Here is an 11,660-nt window from a genome sequence, read left to right as displayed (position 1 = left end):
ATGCAGCAAAATATATTAGATGACTACAAAAATTGAAATGAAAGGAGCGGGGAGGGGGCACCAGCTTTGACCCTCTACTTAGCAAGAATGCCATGGAGGATTCAAGCTAGTGCCCCTCCCACCCTCAACCCCATCCCCTGGGTAGGCAAGCTTTTGGGGCAAATGCTCCATGGTATTCTTGCCCAGCCTGGAGTACCCTGGGTATCCACATCCTCTGGGCAGATAAGGTGTTGGGGGTAAATGCTCCCTGGTTTCTTGCCAGTGAGGATCCAAGGTAGTGCCCAGCTTGTAGCACACTCCCCCCCGCCTTCCACATTCCCTGGTTAGACAAGATTTTGGGGGTAAATGCCTCATGATATTCTAGCTAGTGAGGATCCAAGCAACAGCCCCTGAGTATCCGCATTCCCCAGGCAGATAAGATGCCTGGGGTAAATGCTACATGGTATTCTTGGTAGTGCCTGGCTTGGAGCCCCCTGGGTATCCACATCCCTTGGGTAGACAAGATTTGGCGGGGTAAATGCTCCCTGATATTTTTCCCAGTGAGGATCCAAGCTAGTGCCCGGCTTGGAACCTACCCCTTCCCCGGGTATCCCTCCCCCCCCCCTCCGGTAGACACGCTTCTCTGGGTAAACGCGATCTCTTTTATTAGATCAACCCAATCGTTGGGAAAAAAACCAAACTGTTCTTTGCAAGCGCAGGGGCAGCAACACCCTTCCACCCACGCACGCCCCGGGGGCAGCGCGGCCACCCGAGAGGCTCGCCGGCCACAGCCTAACGGGCCGGTGCCCAGCTCGGCCGGCGGGGAGCAGAAGGGCAGGGGCAGGGAGGGCGGGAAGGAGGGCGGGCGGGAGGCAGGAGGAGGAGGCGGCGGCGGCGGTGCTGCAATCGCTGGCTCTCCCGCAGCCGCCTGTGATTGGCGCGGGCCCGCAAGCCCCCGGGGTCGTGACATCAGCAGCGCCACAAAAAGCCAAGGAGGCACCTCCGGCGCTTGGCAGAGGCAGGGGCAGCCGGAGCCGGGCGCACACGCACACGCACACGCAGCGAGGGGCCGCGGCGGCGCACGGGACGGGCTCTGCTCCGCGGGCAGCCAGGAGGAGCATCTGCCCGCAGGCTGCCACACCCCCGCGGCAGGAGGAAGCGGCGGCCGCGGCAGCAGCCACTTGTTGATCGCGGCTTGCGAGAGGAGGAAACCCCAGCCCTGCCCCTGGCCGGCCCCCGGCGGGGAAGCAGCCCCCCGCGAGCCGGGCATGTCTCCGAGGCGGGCTGCGCCGGCGGGCCGGGGGCAGCGGCTGCAGCGGCGGGAGGCGCCGGGGATGCGGGGCGCAGCCGCAGCCTCCCGCTCAGCATGAGTGCCGGCCGCGGCCATGGGCTGCCGCGGAGGACGTAGGAGCCGCCCGGCAGGAGCAGCGCGGGCCAGCGGCCCCGGCGCGGCGCGGGCGGAGGGCAGCCCGCCGGCTCGGCTCCGCGCCTAGGAGGACTCGCGCACACAGACCCGCCGAGGCCACCCCGGGGCGCCGCACATGTGCCGCCCGCGGACATGCCCCCGAGTGCCGCCGCCGCCGCCGCAGCTGCCTAGGCCGTCGGCGGGCTCCTAAAGGTAGGGCTGGGCGCACCTGCCGGGCCCCGCCTGCCCCTGCGCGCTCCGGCCGCGGCCGGCCCGCCGCAAGCCGGAGTTGCTTCGGATCGGCTCCAGCGCTGCTGCTGCTGTGGGCATGGGGTGTCTGCCCCCGCGCGGGGGCGGGGGGGACTTTGGTGCGGGGTCGGGCCCCGGGCGGGGTGGGGGGAAGGTGCATGGAGGGGGTGGGATCGGGGCAGGGGACGTGGGGGAGTCTTTTTGGTGCGGAGGGTGCATGGCGGGGATTAGCGTGGGATCGGGCCCGGGGAAGCGGGTGCATGTTTGGTGCGGGATGGAGAGAGGGTGGGCGGGGGGGGTCTTTGCGGGATCGGGCCCGGGGGGGGGGGGTCTGGCACCTGCTGCCGCGCCCTGCTGACCCCCTCTCCCCCCCGTGTGTGCCTTGCAGGGCGACCATGGTGGCCGCGACCCGGTCGCTGCTGGCGCTGCTGCTGTGCCAGGTGGCGCTGGGCGGCTCGGCCGGGCTGATGCCGGAGGTGGGCCGGCGGCGGGCGGGCCGGCCGACCCCGCAGCCGTCGGAGGACGTGCTGAGCGAGTTCGAGCTGCGCCTGCTGCACATGTTCGGGCTGAAGCGGCGGCCGAGCCCGAGCCGCGGCGCCGTCGTGCCGCCCTACATGCGGGAGCTGTACCGCCTGCACGCCGGCCACCAGCTGGGCGCCCGGCTCGAGCGCGCCGCCAGCCGCGCCAACACGGTGCGCAGCTTCCACCACGACGGTGAGCGGGGCGGGAGCGGGAGCGGGAGGGCGGCGGGGGCAGCTTCAGGGGGCTCCGCGCGCGCGCGCGTGTGTGTGTGTGGGGAGGGGGGGTTGGGGCTGTGGGAGAGAGTGTGTAGAGGGGCCTGTATTGTGTGTAGAGGGGGTTTGTTTGTGTGTGTGTGTAGGGATTGTGACAGGGACAGTGTGTGTAGGGGTCTGCAGGATGTGTAAGTTTGGTTAAGGGTGTCAGAGAGACTGTGTGTGTAGAGGGGCTTGGGCATGTGCATGGGAGACCGTAGGGAGACTAGCTGGTGTTTGTAGGTAAGGGTGTGAGAGAGTGTGTGTGTGTGTAGGGGCTGTAGTGGGTGTGAGGGAGTGTGTCTAGGGTGTGGGTAAGGGGCTTGGGTAGGAGGGTGTGGGTGTGTAGGGGCTGTGAGGGGACTGTGTGTATACACAGGAGGTGTCAGAGCATGTGTGTAGGGGTGTCAGGGAGCATGTGTGCAGGGGGCTGTAGGGTGTGTATGTGTAGGGAGGGAGTGTTTGTTGGGGGAGTGTAGGGGGTTGTGTGTGTAGGGGGATTAGGAGGTGTGAGAGGGAATGTGTGTGTAGGGGGGAGTCCCTTTTTCTTTTTTTGGTATGGATGTGATCAGCTTTGGAGGCTTTAAAAAAAAAAGGGGGGGGGGAGGAGTATCCTGACAAAGTCTTTCCAAGGAGTTAATAAGTTCAATTGCTAATAAAATAGGTTGTGCTGAACTTCCCAGCAGTGCTTGTAGTGGGGGGAGGTGTGTGTGTGTTAAAAGCCCTGATTAAAGGACTGAATTTTTATGTTCTGATGCACTTGGGGCTCAAATCTTTCTCTTTTTTTTTTCTCCTCCCCCTGCTCTTTCTTACCCCTGCCCCCTCCACCTTCCCTCCCTTTTTCATCTGATGTGAGAGCTGTCGATTTGGGGGGGGGGTTTGTTTTTTTGTTTTTTTTAATTTTCTAACAGATTGGGCCCAAATTAAGAATTCCCACAGTTTAGTTTTCTTTTTTTATTTATAAGGCTAAATACCAGAAAAGTCTCTGTCGCTTACCCTGTAAGCGGGTCCCTGAGGAAAGGTTTCTAATCCCCGTGAGAGATCAATTCCACAATTGATTGTATTGTTTCCATAATGACTTTCTTGTCCTGAGTTCTGAATCAAGGCTAGATTTAATGCAGATCTTAGGGGCAAAAATGGTCTGATAAAAGCCTTGTCACAGCCCTGCCCTGTCTCACGTGTTCACCTGAGCCATCCAATACTGTCATATTTTAAGTAAGATGCTGAGTGCATGTTTTAAAAAAGTGTGAAACTGCATACACCCAAAGTCTTTTGTTGTCTTGAAATTAGATAATCTGCACGCACGCGTGTGTAAAGCCACTCAGTGCTTTAAACTCAAGTAACTGTTTTCTAATCTCCCCCAAATGCTGCTATCTTGTGGAGAGGTGTATCCACCTCTCTCCTTGCTGAAACTTTTCAAAAGTTCAGTAGGGTTTAACTGCATCAGTATAGTATAATAACTCCAGCTTTACACTTCTGTGACAAACTAGTCACCATGAATGGTCTAATGTATCCATTTTACTTGTTTCCAATTTACTAAATACATGCAGAGGAGATTTGTCTTTTCTTAGGTGCATTTTTTTTATATCTGCCTTTTGGTACTCATTGGTTTATTAAATATGTGTGTCCGTGGGCTAACTAGATTCTGGGAGTGCGGGGTTCAGGCAGGGGGAGGAAATAACTAAACTGGTGTCATGGCAGATAGCCCAGGTAGACCTCTAGAATGAGTGGTTTGCATGTTACTTTTGCTCTTAACGAAAAGAAATATTCCAGAACTTGTAAATAACTTCTAGCTATTAGTCTTCAGTGGTGGTATGCTGTAGGCTCACTGTAAAATTAATGAAAACACAGATTCCACATGTTATAACATGGAGCTGTGACGAAAGAAATTTTATTAGGATTTAATTAAGTTGGTATACAAAGGAAGTGGCCTGAAATCGGTGGTTATACTCTCTAATGGAAAGCCTTATAATGAGGAAGGAGATTAATGGTGAAATTTAACCTTGCACTGTGGTTTGTGCTTCTGTATGTGGAAAGTAAACTCTTGGTAATAAATGGAGAAAATCCAGTGTAAGGTTCATTCATGCTACCAGACTTCTGAACATAAAACTAAACGTGGTAGAAAAGGAACTCTGCAGAAGTTGAAAAGCAATAGCACAGTTTGTCAACTAGCATGCTACTGCCATTTGAAGTAATTTTACCAAAAAAATAAAGTTTGATTCTACATCTTGCAACAAATAATAATAATAAAGCTAGCCACTTGCTTGTAAACCATTGGTTAGGTCAAGCTACCTGAAAGCATTACTGGCTGTATGAAAGCATGTGAAATCTCTTTTGCAAGAGACAGTAACAAATGAGCCATCTATTTACCTATTTTGGACTTAACCGTGATACCCTTATGAATAATCCTTATTCAGGGAAGGGAATCCATTAAAAACAGCAAGGAATAATTGTTTGAGTTAAGGAATATTCATATTAGTAAAGGCTTTTTATGGCAAGATGAATGGTTTTCCAGCATATTTGTCACCAAAATTAAAAACTGAATTTTTTGGGACAGGTTTATTTTTTTTAAACTTTAAACTTTTAAATCTGGCTTTGCATAGCTATGCAGTTCAGACTTGTAGTACACATTTTATAGTCGCCACACAATAGGCCACATTCCCCCCGCCCCCCAAATATAATTACAGAGGAGGGGAACGGGAAGAGAATGGGACTAAATCTAAGAAGCTATCTCTTTGTTTCACTGCCATGGTACCATCCATGGTACTGTGGGTAGCCATGTCTTTACAGACCTTTTGAGTAAAATAATAGGGTGTTCTTTGTAAAATGCCATCACAGATGTTGAGCTTGCGGTCTCTAATTAGGGCACAAAAATCTGTGTATTAAGGTTTGCAAATCATCTAAATTGTGGAGTAATATTTTTGGAATAGAGCTTAAGGGATTGACATTTTGACATGAAAGCCATATTTTTTGGGGGGTGGAGAGGGTAGAGAGAGAGTGAAAGCCCAGAAATGCAATAATTACCCTAAATCCTCAATCAGTTTTAATTTATTCTCATTAGATCTCCACTAAATACAGTGCTAAAGGTTTTTGTTTTGTTTTGTTTTTTCTTGCTAATGTCCTTGAATTCCAAAGTAATGCTTCTCATTTCTTGTTCGTTATTATAACCACCTGGCATGCACAGTGCACCAGCATTGGATCAAAGTGCATAACAATGAATGAAACATTCTTAACTTCATGCTGAACACGCTTGCATAAATAAACATAAAGATGAGGGGAACAGCATTTTTATTTGAGGGATTTTCAAATCCTGTGTCACATGTTAAGTTAGTGTCCAATATGTAATCTGAAAATTTCCAGCAGCATACTAAGTCCAACTTTCATTGCTTGTCTCAGTTACTGATTATATTGTGGGTTTTTTGTTTGTTTTTTTTCCCCCTTTCCTAATCAAATTAGAAGCTTTAGAAGAACTCCCAGAAACAAGCAGAAAAACAGCACGGCGATTCTTCTTTAATTTAACTTCCATCCCCAATGAGGAGTCTGTCACCTCAGCTGAACTTCAGATTTTTCGGGAGCAGGTACAGGAAGCCTTTGAGAACAACAGCAGCTACCATCACCGTATTAATATTTATGAAATCATTAAGCCAGCCACAGCTGCCTCTAAGGACCCTGTCACAAGACTTTTGGACACCAGGTTGGTGCATCATAATGCAAGTAAATGGGAAAGCTTTGATGTTACACCAGCTGTAATGAGGTGGATTGCACATGGACAACCTAATCATGGGTTTGTGGTGGAGGTGGTTCATTTGGACAATAAGAACAGTGCCTCCAAGAGGCACGTTAGGATTAGCCGGTCTTTGCATCAGGATGAAGACAGCTGGTCTCAGCTAAGGCCATTATTAGTAACATTTGGCCATGATGGCAAGGGACACCCTCTCCATAAGAGAGAGAGACGTCAAGCAAAACACAAACAACGCAAACGCCACAAATCCAGTTGCAAACGACATCCGTTATATGTGGACTTCAATGATGTGGGGTGGAATGACTGGATTGTTGCCCCACCAGGGTATAGTGCCTTCTACTGCCATGGGGAATGCCCTTTTCCACTGGCAGATCACCTAAACTCAACAAACCATGCCATTGTTCAGACTTTGGTCAATTCAGTGAATTCCAAAATCCCTAAGGCTTGCTGTGTACCGACAGAACTGAGTGCTATTTCCATGCTCTACCTTGATGAAAATGAAAAAGTCGTATTAAAGAACTATCAAGATATGGTTGTAGAGGGTTGTGGGTGTCGCTAACACAGCAAAATATATTAGATGAATACAAAAAAAAGCTGACACTTTAATATTTCCCAATGAAGACTTTATTTATGTAATGAAATGGAAAGAAAAAAAAACACAACTATTTTGAAAATATATTTATGTCTACAAAAGAAAGTGTTGGGAAAACAAATATTTTAATCAGAGAATTATTCCTTTAAAGATTTTAAATGTATTTTAGTTGTACATTTTATATGGGTTTAACCCCAGCACATGAAGTATAATGGTCAGATTCTTATTTTGTATTTATTTACTATTATAACCACTTTTTAGAAAATAGCTAATTTGTATTTATATGTAATCAAAAGAAAAAAAAATATAGGGTTTGTACATAATTTTCCAAAATTGTAGCTGTTTCAACTGTGTGTATTTAAGTTGAAAAGAATACATGGAAGGTTACTATGGCAAAGTGCATAGCACATTTGCTTTCTGCTGTGCTACTGTTAAGGTCACAAGTTCAAGTCCAGAAAAAAGTGGATAATCCATCCTGCTGACTTTCAAGATTATTATATTGTACAATTCTCAGGAATGCTGCAGGGTGGGCTGTCCAATCCATGAGAACTGGCATCCTCTTTAGGTGGAACATTTGGATAAGACCCAGACATTGCTGATCTAGTATAAATACTGCTATTCCTAACTAATTTGCAGACTGACTATAAGCAGGGCCAATAGAAATCTTTAGGTGGGGGCGAGGGAGGCCAAATCCTTTCTAGACCTACAAAAAGTAAATTCCTCCCGCCTCCCTCCCCCTTTAAAAAAAAAAAAAAAAAAAAATAGGTCTCCCATTTAAATCCTTATCCTGGCCAAATATAAAAATAATAAAATGTATTTCGTGTATGCTTTTTATGTATGCTAAAAAGGAACAACAACCTTATTTCTACTGGCCCTTTGCTAAAACAGTTGGGAATATAATTACTTTTTTACCTCAGCTAAGAGCTCATTTATGTGGAATGCTGTCATGAAATAACCTTCAGATTTTGCCCAACATACAGCAAACTTGTCATCTGCAGCCTCCTATCTGACCTCACCTTAAGGTTTTTCTGTCTCTGAGTAGCTTGTCTTCCTTTCCAGGGTTTTGTGTTTTAAAAGCATTTTTCCCCCCAGATGTTTAAACCTATTTCAGATAATAAATAATAGAGCTGTGACACTTCATTCTGCCCAGTCCAATCTGTAAGAGAGAATGATTCATTTGTACAGCATGCACAAGGATAATTTGTATTTACATCTTTTTTTTTCCTTATTCTTAATATCAAGGGGAAAGTCTGATTTGCAGTTGGCAAGTAAGGCATTAATCACAGTTCATACTTATTGTACACATTGTACATTAAAAGGCTGGCACAGCAGTTTGCAAGTAGCTGGTATAACATGGGATGAGGACACAGGCTGAATTGCTTGTTGCAATTGGAAGGCCTGCCAAATATTAGACTAAGTAACTGAAACTGGCTCTTTGCTGAGGTAGTGCAAGCTGGACCAAAGCCAAGGGCAGAAGAAAGTCAAATTAGCCCGAGTGGTAAGTTCTAGCCTATGTTTGATACCTTAAGTTGTGGAATTGGCCCTAGACTGAAGAATCTGTGCTTATATCCTCTAGTGACATGGGAATTGTGTGCGTGAGAAAGAGAAGAAACTTAAAATCTTTGCCAGTTTTCTTTTGTAAATGAAGGTGGCACTCTGAAGCCAGTTGGGCCATGCTTCATCCAGTGACCTTTTTTCAGACAGCTTCTGGAATGTTTGAGGCCTGCCAATCATTAGCTTAACTGTTTTTATTAGTGTTAAAGAGGTTTATTCTATTACAGTGAATATGCTAACAGGGTTTGTTGTCCAAAAATCTTCTAAGTAGATCCCTTTAAGACATTCTCAGTTTTTACCCTCTGCTTCTAGTCATCAGCAAAGACAATTTTTAGAGAGGATGGAGAGAAAAATGACAGTAATTTCCTGTTGGCTGCTGTCTCTTTATTTTTTCTTTCTCATGAGCCTAAAATATTTGTTATGCTCATCTACAAGCTCCTGTGACAAAGTGAGGCTTAATTTTTACTGGATTGTAGCAGTGTCTCTTTTTAATAATATCTAAAGAGTGATCCACTGCTTTACAACTTGTCTGTGTTTTTTGTTTTTAAGATGGCTGACTCTCTCTCATACTGGCTCAAGGAAGTAGTCTAAGTGCTGGATGGACAACTCTCCTCTTAATTTGTAAAATACCAGAACTCTTGTGAAGTCTGCCTTTGGTTCCTTTGCCTCCCCACCCAACAGGGCATAGTGTTTTTATTCAGTACTATGGCTTGTTGAAATGGGTATGCTAGCTTCATTGGCAGTGAACAAGTTTGCAGCCATAAACTCATGGATGCTGTCAGTCATGGGATTATGCGGTTACAAGCAGATGCTCTTTGAGTCCAGTAGCTTGCAATGCATGTCCTTTGCAGTACTAGAACACTTTCATATTTGTGTTGCAGAAGCTAATCTTGAATGGCCAAGAAATTCTGGATTCACACCCAGATTGTACCACATCTTTGAGCATAGAGGTTCTGATTCAAAACCTGTTGAAGTCAATGAGGGGAAAAACTCCTGTTGACTTTCATGTGCTTTGAGTCAGAGCCTAAATTTTTAAATTGCCTTAAATTCCCCTGCTCCTCGTCCATTGTATATAACTTCATAATATCAAAGGCTTCCTAGAGAATAGTGACTGCTTTTGCTTCTCCTCTAAGGCATGAGAACACGTTGATGCTAATCTCTCTCTCTTTTTTTTTTTTTTTTTTAATTGGCTACAGCACTTGTCTATGCATGAGCAGTAGCTGGCTCATGGCCTGATTCTGCATTCCTTATAATAAAGGCAGATCTCCCATTTAAACCAATGGAAGTGTTTCTTGACTAAGAATCACAACTCCAGTAAAATACTTGGTGGGATGCATGTAGCTTTAAGTTCACGAGGGTCCAGATCCTATGAGCAGGGCAAGAGCTGCTTCTCTCTCTGCTCCTGAGTAGTCCTATTGATTTCAAAGAGTCAAAGGATGTATGTCTGTAGAAGTCCATGGAATTGGAGTTGACCATTTTAAAAATAAAAATAGGCTCCCTCTAATCTGAAAATGTGAGGTAGAGGAGTTGAAGGGGTGGGGTAGACCTTTTTAAGAATTGTACATAGTGAAATTGGTCATGTAGTGCGTTTGGTGAGACTGAACTCAGTGTTAATGGGACAGCCTACCAAACTCTGAAAATTAAAGTAGATCCTCAGCCTGATCTAGTGAAGTTTTGAGCTTGCTGACTTATAAATCTGGTAGTGGTGGCTGATTTAATCTTTCTGAATATTGGAAATATGGTGTTATCACAGTACTCAGTGTTCTTTCTCTACAAGAAGGAATAGAAGTTCTTTCTCTCATAAAGAGAGAGAGACTAGAAGACACGGCACTGCCTTTTATGTTTGATCCATAATCTTAAATTTCCCTGAGCATGTTGTTTCTTGACTTGCTTGCAGTATAGGCATGGGGTGGCAGTGATAGATGGTTTAAATAGGCATCTCTAAATGCAGAGTGCTCAGCATCTCTGTGTGGTGTCTCTGTTGCCCTTCATACTTGGTTAAGCTAAAACCCAGGCTCCTTCATGGTCTCTGCATAAAGTTCAGTCAGGTTCTGTAGTCGGCAGCATGGTTGTATTTTTAATGGCTATGGAGGAAGACCTTTAACTGGTATAAACTATCATGGAAGTTATGACCATTTATACTAGTTGTAGATCTGCCTCTGTATGCTAAAATGAGTTGCCTCATCTATAGTGAAGCTATCACTGCTAATACTTGCATGTATGCCAAGTACCTCCCACCCTTCCCAACATGCTGCTAGTCATCTTGCATTTATACAATCAATTTTGAGGCCTGGATATGAAAACTGCTTGCTTATTGTATTCATGATTATGAAGCAGGAACTCATCTGGACTGCATTTACACTAGATCCACTTTGCCACACCAGTAGGAGTGAATAATTATTGAACTATTTTACTGAACAACTATTCCAAAATTGTTGGGGTTTTTTTTTTTTCTTTTTTTTTATTGATTTCAGGAGGCAGCTAATTGCCATATGGCAGCTTGATGTTAATGTTTAACAAAGATCAGGAAACAAACTTTCTGAAAAGCTTTTGTATAGGAACTGCAGAATTTCAAGAACAGTTTTATACTTCCTGACAGTGCAGGTCTGGCTTAATGGTTTGTTTTTATGGCTTAAGAGTGTAAACCTTTCTTTAGCCGATGTGTGGAAATTATATTCTCATCCCACATTACGCATTTCTCATTGCTCATTACTCATTCACTGCTTTCCTCTCTGCGGTCTGTAATCAGAGCTTTACTGTTTCAACTACATACAAAGTACTCCTATCCTTTGCATAGTAGAATACTTTTCTTTAATACCCAACCCACCCTTTCAAAAAGTGTGTCGTGTGGGTTGGGGGAGTGGGGGGAGGTAAAGAAAAGAAAAAAGCCTACTCTGTCTATATTGTTTTTCTCTGTTTTGGGTGGAGTCTGTCTTAGATTTTGGTTTCTGTAGTAACAAGCAGAGAAAAATTCAAGACTGAAAAGGCACTTTTAAAGATGCCATATCTTGCCTGAAGTATTATTTTATCTAATTATATATATGGAATGTCTCTCTCTCTTTCTCTCTCACACACACACACAAAGGCTACCTCCTTTTTCTCCTTTTGGCAAGGCAGACTGCTGCTATGAGACCTTGATTTGTTGTGTTCTTACAAAACGAGTACATGAGAACCACAAGTCTTGTTCCCAATCAACTTAGGCTGCTCAGGAGAATGATAAAAGCCAAAGGCATTAAGATGTAATTTTAAAGAAGTAATAAATGGTTGTTACAGGCACAAACCACTCTGTTTGTTTTTAGTTACATGGGGAGGGAAAAGAGACTAAATTCAGAAAGACCGGGGACACTTGGGTTCATATGTTGTTTT

At 45.7% G+C, this 11,660-nt stretch overlaps 1 protein-coding gene across 1 annotated transcript; it reads left to right on the top strand.

The window, feature by feature from the left end:
• Positions 1–954: 954 nt before the first annotated feature.
• BMP2 (bone morphogenetic protein 2) lies at positions 955–11,279 on the top strand. Its single transcript, XM_090051649.1, has 3 exons — positions 955–1,597; positions 2,022–2,347; positions 5,863–11,279. The coding sequence occupies exons 2-3, from the start codon at positions 2,029–2,031 to the stop codon at positions 6,705–6,707; spliced, it is 1,164 nt and encodes a 387-aa protein (XP_089907775.1). The 5' UTR covers positions 955–1,597; positions 2,022–2,028; the 3' UTR covers positions 6,708–11,279.
• The last annotated feature ends 381 nt before the right edge of the window (positions 11,280–11,660 follow it).

This window comes from Crocodylus siamensis, chromosome 1, assembly GCF_052110815.1.
Source record: "Crocodylus siamensis isolate JL-2025a chromosome 1, ASM5211081v1, whole genome shotgun sequence".
Taxonomy (NCBI): Eukaryota; Metazoa; Chordata; order Crocodylia; family Crocodylidae; genus Crocodylus; species Crocodylus siamensis.
This window is presented reverse-complemented; position numbering and strand designations above follow the sequence as displayed.

Bases quoted from the DNA above. Each gene is read 5' to 3' on its own strand.
- BMP2 (XM_090051649.1), top strand. From the start codon at position 2,029: ATGGTGGCCGCGACCCGGTCGCTGCTGGCGCTGCTGCTGTGCCAGGTG. The intron at 2,348-5,862 runs GTGAGCGGGGCG...TAATCAAATTAG, and splicing joins GCGCAGCTTCCACCACGACG to AAGCTTTAGAAGAACTCCCA.